The 15145-nt window shown below is 29.6% G+C and overlaps 2 protein-coding genes across 2 annotated transcripts; both read left to right on the top strand.

The window, feature by feature from the left end:
• Positions 1–700: 700 nt before the first annotated feature.
• On the top strand, positions 701–2631 carry LOC114170745 (PI-PLC X-box domain-containing protein DDB_G0293730). Its single transcript, XM_028056296.1, has 2 exons — positions 701–1507; positions 1597–2631. The coding sequence occupies exons 1-2, from the start codon at positions 1082–1084 to the stop codon at positions 2122–2124; spliced, it is 954 nt and encodes a 317-aa protein (XP_027912097.1). The 5' UTR covers positions 701–1081; the 3' UTR covers positions 2125–2631.
• A 3137-nt stretch (positions 2632–5768) lies between these two features.
• Positions 5769–6550, top strand: LOC114170746 (chaperone protein dnaJ 11, chloroplastic-like). Its single transcript, XM_028056298.1, has one exon. The coding sequence runs from the start codon at positions 6063–6065 to the stop codon at positions 6375–6377; it is 315 nt and encodes a 104-aa protein (XP_027912099.1). The 5' UTR covers positions 5769–6062; the 3' UTR covers positions 6378–6550.
• The last annotated feature ends 8595 nt before the right edge of the window (positions 6551–15145 follow it).

Below are 15145 nucleotides of genomic sequence, written 5' to 3'. Positions count from 1 at the left end.
TTATAAAACAAATAATTAAAGGAATAAATATTTTTATAATTTAATATATATGATTTTTTTATTGTAAATAATTATTTAAATTAAAAATATTATTAAAAGGGTAAAATTATTTTTTTATTGTGAATGATTATTTGAATTCAGAAAAGTAAAAATCAAAAACAAAATTATATACAAAAAAAATAAAATAGTCATGAAACTCGGAGAAATTAAGTACACAAAAAAGGTGAATATCTTTGTTAATAATATAAAATATATTTTCTTATGAAACATAGGAAACATGAGAGGAGACAAGCATAAGCAGAAAACAAAACTTAGCAACTAGACTGTTGGATTTCATGACAAGTTTCATCATCACAGCAAAACCAGGGAGAAAAGTTCAACAATGAATTTCTGGCTCTGATCGAGGTAGTGAATTACGAGCAAAACTGGAAGAGATTATCATTCTCTTCTCTATAGCCTATTACTACTACCCATGAGAGCCTGGTTATAAAAAAAGTCTGAATCATTTGTTTATCAATGGCTGATCAAGAATTAAAATTGGTCATTCTTCTTTTCTACTCGTGATCGTTTGTTCCCTATTAGAATCGGTCGTACCAAGCGAATAAAAATGCTTCTTCTAAATAAATAATAAAGCAAATACTTATTAGTCAGAGAAGCTTCATCAGCCACCCAAGTGGACCCACCCACAGGTCCAGAACACATCTCGATCATAACTCCTTACCAATAATTAGAGCGAAGGTTCCCACCACGTTAAACACAACAACAGGCCAATACTAATAGAGGAGTCCTTCCTAATCCAAAGCCAAATTTCTTCGAGATAACCAAAAACAATAGAGTGAAGAAAGCACAAAAGAATCATTTCATATTTCTCAACCTTTGTCCAATTCAGCAACTACATTCACATTGATTAAAAAAACAATCCACTCCAACGCCAGCATGCCTTATTATATTAAATTCCACTACCACCAACAAAGTCATAACCTGCAACAGCAACAGCTGACTCCAGCAACAGCAAAAGAAACAGGAACAACAATCTTTGATGTTGTCGTCGTTGTTGTTGTTGTCCCTCTCCTAATCTTTGATGGGTTCCCAGGTCTCCAAACAGATTGAGAAAAGAAAAGCAATCAAAAGAGAGGGAAAAACTCTGTCTGATCTCAGAAACTCTGGGGAAGATTACCCTGGCTCAGATTACCATCCATCAGACAGAAAAAATTGGATGTCGGAACTCAACCCAGAGAATCTTGCGATAAAACAAATTGTTTGGCCTGGAACACATGATTCTGCAACGAACAAGATCGGCATCCCTTGCATCACTCGCCCTTTTGCTCAATGCCAATCCTTGTCCATCTACCATCAGCTTTTGATGGGGACAAGGGTCGTTGACATTCGGGTGCAAGAGGATCGCAAAGTCTGCCACGGAATCCTCCTTACATACAGCATCGACGTTGTCATCAAAGATGTCAAGAAGTTCTTATCAGAAACACAATCCGAAATCATCATCCTTGAGGTTAGAACCGAAATCATATATGTATTATAATTTATATACATCATACACGTTGACGTTGTATCTGACATGCATGTCGTGTCTTTGCGTAGGTTAGAACCGAGTATGGGCACGAGGATCCTCCCGAATTCGACAAGTACCTTGAGGAACAACTGGGGGATTACCTAGTTCCTCAGGACGATAATGTTTTTGAAAAGACCATAGCCGAGGTTTTACCAAAGAGAGTTATCTGCGTTTGGAAGCCAAGAAAATCGCCACAGCCTCCAGCAGGAAGTTCTCTGTGGAGTGAAGGGTATCTGAGGGATAACTGGATCAACACTGATTTGCCATCAACGAAGTTCGAGAGCAACATGAAGCATCTCAGCGAACAGCAATCTGTGACGTTCAGAAAATACTTCTACAGAGTGGAGAACACCGTCACTCCTGTGGCGGATAACCCCGTCGTGTGTGTGAGGCCTGTCACGGAACGCATTCATGGCTTTGCAAGACTCTTCATTAGTCAGTGCTTTTCCAAAGGGTATGCAGATAGATTGCAGGTATTTTCCACGGATTTCATCGACCATGATTTCGTTGATGCATGCGTTGGACTCACTAATGCGAGGGTGGAGGGGAAAACATGAAAAGATGAAATTATCAACCTCGTTGTTATAACTCGATTTGCTGTTTCCTTTTCTTGTTCATGGTTTGATGGGGTCGCGTAAAGTTCGAATTTTTTTGCTTTTCTTGAAGTGGGTGTTTGATGGAAATTTCTGATATGGAAAGAAGCATTGGCTTGGGCTGTGGTGTCATGTGCTGCAAACCGAATTGTTTTGAATCTGTACCTCGTTTTCTGTGGTTCTACAAACCGAAACCGAAACTGAGGTAACAGTGAAGGCAATTACAATGAAATTACAAGATCAAAAGTTTGTTCCATTGGATTTTGTCCTTCAAAAAATTCTAGACGTGCACTCAAATCCTTTGCGACCTCTGTCTCTTGTTTCGTTCGTTTTGGTCCACGAATGCAATGCCTTGTTCCACAAGGCAAATTAAGCTGCGACAAATCAAGAAGTTACATAAAATTTAGGAATAATTATCAATAGTTGTTTTTTTTTTGGGTGAAATTATATGAATTGTTTCTGATTCACTTTTATATGTTTTTGTTTGCATTGAGGAAAAAAATTTAGAAATGATAGAAATTAAGAAAAATAATATATATATATATATATATATATATATATATATATATATATATATATATATATGGATGTATGTATCAATATTGTTAGAATTAAGAAAAATGATGGTTTTTAAATAATAAATAGATGTTAATGTGTCATTGCTCTAAAAACAAATGTTCAATGATGATGTTTTTCCTTGACGACTGATTAAAAACTCTGCCAGTAATATAAATAACAACAGAACTTATGAAATAAAAAGATCACATATTAGAACGATACCATAGAATTATGAGTGCAATAATTCGACGGTAATGAATCTTGAATGATTTATTTTTTGCGCGAGAAGAAACATCGATATAAAATATTCTCATAATATTTTTGAAACGAATATCCAATAATTAATAAAACGGATAATAAAATGAATATTTGCTGCGATGGATCACAGAAAAACCCAACAAAAGCAAGTATTGGGCTACCTTTGTAATGGGCCAACAGTTAAATAAATAGTTGGTAAGTGATTATTTTTACAATAATTTGATTCAACAAAAACAAAGTTAACAGAGTTGCTAAAATTTATGCTGTTAACATTGAGTTAGTCCAGTAGATTTTTTAAGTGTTGTGTTACCTTTTTATTCTCTATTTTATTATTTTCATTTTTATATTTGAATAAATTTGTACATGTAAATGAATTAAAAATTATATATCAATAATAAAATAATTAACATTATCTTAAAATTTTAAATATTTCGACAGTTTAAAAAGAGACAGTAATTAATAAAGAAAATATGAAGAGTAGCATGCTAAAGGGATAAGGATAAACGTTGATTTGCTGACTCGTTCAATTACAAAAAAACATGGAATTAAACCTAATGGATGAGTCCAGGAATGTGTTTCAAGATTCACTTCCTCAAAAGTGAAGTTATAATTATTGTGATGAGTTGATGACATAAGCAATAAGTTAACAAATTAATCGATTTAAATATATATAGAGAGATAGAAAGGATTACAAAGACAAATTCAATAAACAAATTATGTTACAAACAATTAATTAAATGATAAGTTGTATTCAACATGATATAAGGGAAACATATGGCTGTATTTTATATTAATAATGGTTTACTTCATCTGGATTCATTTTTAGCTTTACTATGACTTTCATGGAATAATTCTGTTACCTAATTCAACTAAAAAGGACCAAAATATTATTACTTTATTTTTATTCGGTCAAATATTATCAATTCAGTATCTTAAAGTTAATCGGAGTTTTATATCTAGCTAAATAAATTTTACTATCTATTCATATGTAAATTCCTTGCTACTATACACACAGTGATGCAAGAAAGACAATTTAATAATAGACAGGTATACTGAAAAATGATGCATGTTAGTTCTACAAGATAGGAATCCTTAATCCTTATTAAGGACATGATTAAGCTAAAGACACATGAAAATAGTCTAATTAAATAAAAGACGAAGAAATATATAAACTCTTTGAGAACATTAATATAAATATGTTAGTATAAATATGACACACATATATTATTTTTTTTCTAATAATAATAATAGTGTGATTTTAGAAAAATAGTTGTGATGATGGATTTTGTGGTGTGGGAATCTTTTAATTTTCTGTTAAATCATTATCTCTGTTTGTCCGTTACTGTGACCCATTTAAATGCAGCAATGTAGCATAAGTGTCATCTGACTGTTCTCTCGGGAGACGAAAATAATGATGCATCAATTTGACCATCTAGTAAATATAAACTACATAATTCTTATCTTTATCTGCTATATTATTTTTTATATACAAATTAAAACATATATTTTTTTATTTTTATATTTAATAGACACGTGTTATCCTCAGTTTACGTGTCATCCTCAACTTATGAATCTGTATATGGAACTAATTAAAAGTTGGGATGATATTAGGCAGATTAAAGAAATTGGGGTTGGCAACATTGATTCTAGGTTTTGGTCCGGATTCAAGAACAGCATAAATAATGCAGAGAGGAACACGGCAGAAAACGTGAATCAAAAGATATTTTTCATTTTTTCTGATTTTGACGTGAAATTTGAATGAATGCGAAGCGAATACGTTACTGTTTGTTTCTTATATGTATTTATTTTCTCTTATTGTTGTTATTACTCATTAAAAAAACAGATAAAGTTTATTACTACTTAAAATTAAACTAAAAATGAAAATGTCCCACATACTTTATGAATTTTTATGTCAAATTAAGTTATTTCAAATTTTCAATCAATACCAGCCATAATAATTTATAAATTACACTGAACACAAACACAAATCCTAATTACGCAATGGGTTGAAAAGGAAAATAAGCGCACGTTTTAATAATTTTTGGACTGAAATTTGAAGGTGATGTCACTGGTTTTGTAAGGCGTTCATCATAATATATAAATATATAAACAGGTAACAAATTCTAAATTAAAATTATACTGTATTTATTATAATATTAATTTATTTAAGTATTAATCGACTTTATCGAATAAACACGATCAAATATTGATTTAAACATCGAAACCTAAAACCTTATTAACATGTATCAAACAAATAAGCCATGTGAAAATTTAAAAACCATACAAATTATTTTAAGGAGACGTTCAATAATAAAATAATAACTTTTTAATCAAGTGATATAAGATTTAAAATCTTATGGTGACGGTTTGAACCCGAAAACAATCTATATTAAAAAGTTAAATTCGACAACCTCTTTAGACAGTGTAGCTGAAAATTATGTATGTGTATATCTATATTTGAGATACTTAAGTTTATCCATAACATTGAATGTCATTGAAGACTTACCATCTCCATTCTCCACTAAATGTTTAACAAATATACACCACTTTTTCCCTCTATAGGTTCCAATGGCTTTCCTCACTTTGGTATCAAGGCAAGTTTGAAGCCTAGTGTGACCTCATCAACTGCAAATATTCAACACCAAGTTAAAAACAATGTAAAATCAATCGCATATAGTTAGGACCACATAACAAAAGGGTAAGTTTATCCCTTTGAACAGTTTGATGAGTCAGCAGAGAACAGGATCCGAGGTATAAACAATCTTTTCACAACATTGACTCCTACAACCTCGTTCACAGGTATACATAACATACGTACACTCTTGTTATCACATAAATTTTCCTTTTTCATTTGGATACAAAAACTGCTGCTCTTTATGTGTTCTATATAAGCACACTCACCATATCAGTCTTCTTAACTCAACCCTTAACTCGCTTCTATCTTTTTCCTACCCAACAGTTCCACATTTTTTCTGTCGAAACCTTAATCCAGCCCCTGTTTTTGTCCACTCGTATCTGATCCTCCAAAAGTGAAAGTTCCAATTTTTGTTGCTGAAAACAGAGGACCCTGTTCTTGTGGTGCAAAAATGGCTTCCCTCTATGATGTGCTTGGAATTTCAATTGGCGCAAGCTGCGTGGAGATAAAAGCTGCTTACAGAAAGCTTGCTAGAACTTACCATCCTGATGTTGTGGCCATGAATCAGAAGGAAAGTTCAGCTCACCAATTCATGGTAATCCAATCAGCTTATTCAACTTTGTCTGATCCAGAAAAGAGAGCTCAATATGACAGAGATAACAGATACAGAAGATCATTAACTATGGCTTCCATGGCAGGAAGAAATCACACATTTTCATGTGCTGCAGGAAGTGGAAGGAAATGGGAAACCGATCAATGTTGGTAGTCTTGTAAAATTTATTATTGAACATTCTCTTCTTCTTCTTCTTCTTCTTTAAGCAGTAACATTTCCTTTTCTGCAGAGTTAGATGATCTTGTACTCTGTTAGTTCATCCATTTGTTTATAATAGTTTGTTTTCGTCTATGAAATATGTAACTTTTTGTTAGCACATTATAAGGAAAAAAAAAATTGTAAAAAGAAGTGTCTGTGTCTGGTCTAATCAACTCATTCTTATGAAAAGATAAGAAGCAACAACATCTTTTCCAGCTGTCACAAAGAGATATGAAAAGATATGCTTTATTTGCAAGTGTTAATATTTGGTATTTTTAAATATAAATATTTAAAAAATACATGTCCAATAAATATTATAGTTCTATACCTGTATGACCTGCAAATTTTTAAGTCAAAATGAAAATGATCTTGCTGTGTTCAAACAAAAACACTTGCTGCTATGATCTTGCCTAAGAAAACAGAGGAATTGGAATTTGTGAAAGGTGAGAATTGAAGCAAAGTTTTGAATTATAAAATGATAACGACACACACAGTGGTACAATTTTCTTTTTGAGTGAGTGGGACATGATCATCATCATCATCATGCACTGTTTTCTGAAAAACTAAAATTAAGGTGAGACTCTCCACCAAAAAGAAGACAAAAACATGAACAGTTTTGTAGGCCAAGCTAAAACTGTTGTGGCAAGTGTTCGTTTCATATAACACTTCCTCACGTAACTCGTACATACTTTTTATATCATCACCATCATTTTTTTTTATTCTCTCTTTGTTTTTATATGTTTTCTAGGAATGGTTTATTTGATACTTGTTTATTCCTCAGTGGTATAGTTATCTTAGTCGTACATATAAGTAGGGTTGCTCTTAATTGCATTAGGCAAAGCTGAAATCATTATCGTTGGGACAAAAATTGCACATACTTTAAGTACAATTGTCGTTGTTTTCAATTAAATTTGAAGTTTTACTTTTGCAATTTCATGTTTAGGGTTAAGAATTTGTAATTAAACTTGTGATCCTTACTATGGATAGATGATGTTTGGAGTCATTAGTTATGGGATGGAATTATTGGATGGGTTTTCCATCACGGGCCCAAATGTACAAGGCCCACTTAGAAGGATTTATGCTTCACACATTTCAAAATAATTATGCAGTTGGTTGGAGAAGGCTTCCTTTCAGTATTAAATGTCTTATATCAAATAAATTAAAAAAATAAAAAACATTAACACATTAATTTTGAATAGGTTATTTTCTATCAATTGGTTTTATAAATCTTTATTTGTAAATTGTCATTCAACAATATTTAAATGGGTCATTTTTACTTTGTTTGAAATTTTGTAAATGTTATGTATTGTATTTTTATTTCAATTTATGGTTAAAAATTGTTATTAAATATTATGATAACTTAAGACAAAAATCAAAGTTTTGATATCGTAAAATGACATCAAGAAAGTACTGATTTTTTATGCTCTTTTCATTTTTTCTGAAGATGGAGAAAACTTGTATTTCTCATAAAAAAGGTGTAAACTTTGAAACACTTGTTGGTATTTTAGAACACTTTGAAGCATAAAAAATTGAATTCCACCTTATAGTAACATCTATACACAAATCACTTGAATCATCAATACTCCTTATTTGCTCAATACATTGCCTAAATTTCATTATTCTACACTCGTATCCTCTAACAGACTTATGCTCTTCCTAATTTGATCTACACCGTCACAGATTACCTTCAACCATTATTGCACAATTAAGTTTAAAATGTGTGCAAAATAAGGTACATGGAAGAACTCACCATCTCAGAGTAACAGATTTTGCAAAGCAAGATTCAAAGATTTTTACCAAAACATCGTTACTATAAGCATTATTTAAAGTGATAGAAAATATTTTTTTTCAAGCCCCCAGTCTATAAAAATCTACTTATCTTCTTATACAACTCAAATCTATTATGAGGAGGAGGCAAATGGAAAAAGTTTAGATTTTTGCTACACAACATCCAATGACAATCAACATAATGGGTTGTCAAACATATATAATTCTTTATAGTACATGAAGTCGTATGTGAATTGAACAACTTGGGATAAAAAGTTGTAATTCTCATTGACAACTTCCTATATAAATCGTAATTTTGGTATACGACTCTTTTGGAATGAAGTCTATACATTAAATATTTTATCTTTTTTAATTTTTAGTTGAAATAATAGATTTAAAAATAATATCATCATTTATAATATATTTTATCATTTTTGCTAATAATATTTCTTTTCTTTCTCTCTAATAATATGTTTTCCTTATTTCTTCAATTTTAATAATACATCTTCCATTATTTATTTTGTTATTTTAATACAACTTATTAAATATAAAACTAAATTTATTGTTTCAACTAAAAAATAAAAAATAAAAATGTAGATTTCACTCCAAAGGAGTTGTACACGACAATCATAATTTATATAAGAAGTTGTTAATGAGAATTAAAAATTCTTGTCCCAAGTTATCAAACTCACGTACAATTTTGTTTCTTTAATAAAAAATTAAAATATTACACTTTATTAATATTAATATCACACTAAAATCGTATTTATTTTATACTGCTTAAAAAAAATCGTACTAATAACATAAAACTTACTCAAGTGAAATTGAATAATTGTAAACAAGTGCCCATTTTAATAATTTTAAAAAATTATCCATTTCAGTAATTATCAAATATAAATTACAATAATAATAAAAGAACCCACATATAATATAAAATGCTATGATTAAGATAATATTTAATACTGTTGTTATTTTATTTATTAGTAAAGTTTTCACCATTTTGAAAATAGTATATACATTTAATAAACCGATTTGAAATAATTATTTTTTCCAATTTTAATTTATGTTTTTTGTAAAAACTGGTTGTAAGATCCTAAAAAATGGTGTTTTAAAAGTGATAGTGGTTTAAAAATAGTGAAACTCGATTATTTTAATGTTAAAAGGTTTTGGTATAATAGAATTGTTATAAATGAGTTTCATTATTTTAAAACGCATCATCTCTCTAGAAACCACTTTTTTAGAGTTCTCTAACTTCTCTCTAGAGGTTCTGCCTCTCTGGTCGTCTAATTGAAGAACCGAGACCGTAGGATTGATCATCTCGGCGAGCTCTTCAAATTGGACCGATCAGTTTCTCCGTTCACGTAAGTTGAGTTTCCGTTCTTTTTTTTAGTCTTTTTCTGTTTTTTGTTGCATGCAAGCCCTCTTCCGCTTGCATGTGACGTTTTAATCACCAGGATGAGTCTCTGCTGATCAATGATCTTAACGGTATGTCCTGATCGTTCTTGTGATGTTTCTATGTGTAGATAGAGCATCATGTGGAGTTAGAGGTGTTAACGTTTTTAATGCGTTGACATTTATAAAGTTGTTTAAACATGATAACAGGTAAGGGAAGCTAACTGTTTTACTTGAATTTCATCTAGAAATCATTTTGATGACTTTGAATTGCATGATTGATTGTTGTATGAGTGCTTGAATTGCGTAATTGAGTGTATGCTTGGATTGTGCTAGATTTCTTTAATGTTGCATGTGAGAACAGATTGAGAATCTGGTATTTTTGCCTAAGCGAGCAGCTCTCGCCTGAGCGAAAACACCAGAAACTCATCCCCTGTTTCTGCGCGAGATCTCGCCTAGGCGAGCCAGTCTCGCTTGAGCGAGAGTCACTCTCGTCTAAGCGAGAAAGCTTAGCCTGAGCGAGAATTCGCCCAGAGTTTGGGTTGTTCTCTATTTTGAGCCTCGTTCAGGAGAGAATGACTCGCCTAAGCGAGAGAGCCTTTTTGCCTAGACGAGACCTTCTAGCTTGGGCGAGAACCCCTACAATTGAGTGTTATTTCTTTGTTTCTAATGGATGAAACTATGTTTGAATGTTAAAATATGAACTTAGTTATGATATGCATGAATTGTTATGACTGATAATATGTGTGGTGAAATTGCATGAAGTTGGAATATGAGAAGAAGTGGTTGAACTAGGATTTCAAGGAAAATTCTAAGAGGAATGTTTTAGTGTATGTAAAGACATAAGGACTCAGTTTTGGTTGGTATCCTGACGCTCCTAGTAACCATTAAGACTCATGTAGAGTATGATGGATTACGTCGGGGGGAGTAGCAGGAGGTCCTGGTCTATGGACCCGATCCGTCATAGAGGTGATGGGACTTACCTTGGGAGTGGTTGGGTGATAACCCCTTGTGTCCAAACTCTGCAAAGTTTGGGAACCGCCACAGGTGTAAGTCACCAAGAGATCTGATGTCGCTTAGATAATCCGGATATTGAGTCTAAAGTCATGTAAATGTATTATGGTGGTCTATATGATTCTGGTGATAATGAGAAAGATTGCATGGTTTCTATTTATAATTGAACTGCATGATTCCTTAATCAGATTCGTTTACCCTTGCTTTTTGTGTTCTTGTCTTGTGTTGTATGTTTCCTTTTGCGATGATCACCTATTCGGTGGGAGCATATATGGTTGCAGTGTCAAAGGCACTTTTGGAGGATGAAGAGCCATCGTGTTAGTGTTAAAAAGGAGGTTTCCAGTGGGAGCTTTAGCAGTGGTCAGTAGTACAGAGTTTATTAGTTTAGTTTAAGTGTATAAATGATATATGTTTATAGTCATACCTTTTGTAAGACTGTATTAATATATTGGGTACACTCGATTATCTGTTTTGGAACTATGATGAAACTCCCTATTTTTATTAGTTTTAAACAGCTGAAATTAGGATATTACACGAGTTATTTAAAAAACATAATTGTTACTTTCATCATCTAAAATATTTAAAACCAATTTCAGTTCTCAAAAGAAATATAACACATAGCAACCTAACCTATTAATAGAGAAGATGGTAATTTGCACCCTCTTACTCTCAGCTAAATATAAATTTATCTTTTACAAGAAACAAAATTTTAGGCAATTTCCTCATTATCATTAGGATATAATAAGAAATTACAAAAGTAAATTAAATATAAAAAATTGATACATTCAATTATAAAAAGATAATTTTTCTATGGATTCACTGGTTAAAGGCTACTTGTAGTTAATCTAAAAAATAGTCTTATGAATGCCAATTAAAACAACTTTAACTGATATATAGGAAATTTAGATCTACATTTTGATTGAAGTTACTCAAAATTTGGTTGGATAACAAACTAAAATAATATTTATTAATGTCAGTAAAAAATTATGTTTAACTTTATTTAAAACGTATTATTTAATGTCAAAATAAATCATAAAAAAACATAATGATAATATAAAATATTACGATAAAGAAACTTTTATTGACATAATTTGGAAAAAAAAAATTATATTGGATGAATGATATCTCAACATATTATTAAAAATTGAATTAAAAACATTATAGATAAAAGATGAATTTAGAGGATAAAATATATGTTTTTTTTTTTTAATTTATGTAATTGAATTACTTTTATAAATTATCATCATTTATATTTATTTCAAAAAACTTAATCATAAAGCAACTCAAAATACATAGAAAAAAATTGTGTAACATCTCATTTGAATAAAATAATACTACTAAAATTAGAATCACAAAATTAATAATAAAAATAAGATAATTCAACATCTAAAGAAAAAAATAATACTGTTATCCCAAGTATAATTATAATATCAAAATCATAAATAAAATGTTCTTTACAACTCATAGAGTTGTTTCAAGTTAACTTAAATAAAATGAGATCATCAAAGTTTGTCAAAAAAGTTATATGCAACCAAACCTAAGAGTTATATGCAATCAAACCTAACACGTGAAAAAGAGATTCATATATAATGAAAAAAAATTAATATTACATATTACTCATTCATAAAAACAAACATACCACATACCAAAACTTAATTATCTAGACAGATACATTTATATCAAATTATACTTTGCAGCATAATTTGGAAAAAAAAAATTATATTAGATGAATGATATCTCAACATATTACTAAAAATTGAATTAAAAACAATATAGATAAAAGATGAATTTAGAGGATAAAATATATGTATTTTTTTTGTAATTTATGTAATTGAATTACTTTTATAAATTATCATCATTTATATTTATTTCAAAAAACTTAATCATAAAGCAACTCAAAATGCATAGAAAAAATTTGTGTAACATCTCATTTTAATAAAATAATACTACTAAAATAAGGATCACAAAATTAATAATAAAAATCAGGCAATTCAACATCTAAACAAAAAATAATATTGTTATCTCAAGTACAATTATAATATCAAAATCATAAATAAAATGTTCTTTACAACTCATAGTTGTTTCAACTTAACTTAAATAAAATGAGATCATCAAAGTTTGTCAAAAGAGTTATATGCAACCAAACCTAACGTGAAGAAGAGATTCATATATAATGGAAAAAAATTAATACTACATATTACTCATTCATAAAAACAAACATACCACATACCAAAACTTAATTATCTAGACATATGCATTTATATCAAATTATACTTTGCAGAGTCATTATCAATGAGTTTCAACTTATCACACACAAAGTTAATCAATTATCATCTTTGACCAAGGTAAAACCCTTATGCTAGTATCTTTTGCTTCTATCACGTTATACTCCATGTTTTTACACAAGATTGAATGGTTATTAGTATGTTTTGATGACTTCTAATACTAAACCCTTATACCAATGCATACATAATGTCACTCAATCCAAATCTTCCTTTGGATCAGTACTAACCATATTCATATAAATCACATACACAAATAATTCTCTTAACCAGATATTAATTTACATTAAACACCTAAAACAGTAAACACGTGACATAGTTACAAACTCTGATAATTTCGTCCAACGAGAGCATCCACTCGCTTAACGAGTAGTGTTTGAAGGCCCACTTTTCCAACAACTAGGTGTCTCGCCCAACAACAATAACACTGGAACTCACAAAGCTTAAATCACCTATAATTCACCCAACAAGGACTTGTAGTGCGAGTGACAACTGAGTCAGTGAACTCTCTGACTTTAGAATCATTCAGCAAGAATATCCTCGTCCCAACAACTACAAGTTAGTGGCTTCCTTGTCTTTGGAGTTATAAAGCGACACAACCCTTTGTCTATCGAGTCTGCATAATTGCAAAAAGCAAAATTATGCTATTATGCGATTCAAACATAATATCAACATACCATTTCAACATTTAGCATTTGAGCTCTATCCAAACCATTACATTTGCAGTATCAACCCTAATTTTTCTTAAAAAAACAATCATAATTCAAAATCATGCAATTTTAGAAACTTTACTCCAATTCCACATGTCATACTCATCATGCATTTCAACAAATCATGCGGTCATAGCACAATCACTCAAATCAATAATCAATAATTTAAACATATTTAACTCAGTAACCTAGAGACGATGAAATTAATATCTCTTACCTTTGACTTACTATGGATAAAATTATTATTATGATTATTTTTAATTTTATAATTATGAATTAAATATAAATAAGTTTTATAAATTTATTGCAAATAATTTTTATTTATTTTATAAGTAGTTTTATTACTAAAAAACAGCTTAGAAAATATCAAACTTAAAAGATTCAATTAAATTTAGGAAAATGACCAAATTGATAAAATAATTATTTTGATTTTAAATAAATTATTTAAAGCATGATTTTTGAAAGTAAACGTGAACAAAACAATCCATTACAATTAAATTTAAAGAGAGAAGGATAGATATTAAGTTGGATGGTTAAAGTCATTTAAGATTTTTTTATTGATTTTATATATTTATTAGAATAAAAACAAAATAATCTTATTTAATTTTTTTATTTTTATAGTTAAAATTTTTATTTATTTTATCAAATATTATTATAAAAATAATAATAAATAAAATAAATATTTAAACTTCATTCAACAACAATAAAGTGTTTACAAAAATTAAATTGTCAACCTGTAGCAGAAAAACAAAAAACTGATTAAAAAACCAATAGATGGTTAATATTTGTGGCTTATTTATCAATCCATTTACCTTCCATCTGATCCAAATTCACTTATTCTCTAAGGCTCTGTTCATATCAAATGATTGATTTAATACGCTGATTCACGACGATGGATTATAAAAAAAAGTTGTGTGCGTTTTAGAGGATTTGCACAGATGGATGAAGATGAATTTGTGGGATTCCATTCAAAATACATCCTTCGGTTTAGTGAAGATTTGAGAAAACGAGGAATAAATTTACTTTTATATCCTCACCTCTTAACAGCTAAATATGATTCTTTTATATATATATATATATATATATATAATTAATAATAATTTTAAATAATAGTAGTTATTATAAAAATAATAATAATAATTTAATATATATTTTTTAAAATTTAATATTTTTAACTAATTTATTATTTCATATATTTTTATCATCAAGGTATTTTAGTAATTTTCAAATTTTATCTATTATAACTTTTTATTTTATCTTTCACATCACTCAAATCACTCATTAACTTTCACAAAATTCATCTTCAAATCCATTCATTTCACCCTCTAAATCCATTCAAAGAAACACACATATTCATCCACAAAAATCAACACAAATTCATTTTCACACTTTCCTCCAAATTCATCTCCTCAAGTGAACAGAGCCTAAATTAAGTGGATCCAATTCAATTGATCATGTTAAAAAAAATAAATTCTTTTTTAGCCCATCCATCGAACCGTTTCAACTTACATATTAAAACTCATTTTAACGTCTTTAACAAAAATTAATTAATTATTAA

This window comes from Vigna unguiculata, chromosome 11 (assembly GCF_004118075.2).
Source record: "Vigna unguiculata cultivar IT97K-499-35 chromosome 11, ASM411807v1, whole genome shotgun sequence".
NCBI lineage: Eukaryota > Viridiplantae > Streptophyta > Magnoliopsida > Fabales > Fabaceae > Vigna > Vigna unguiculata.
The sequence above is the reverse complement of the archived record's forward strand: the minus strand, read 5'-3'. Positions and strand labels throughout refer to the sequence as shown.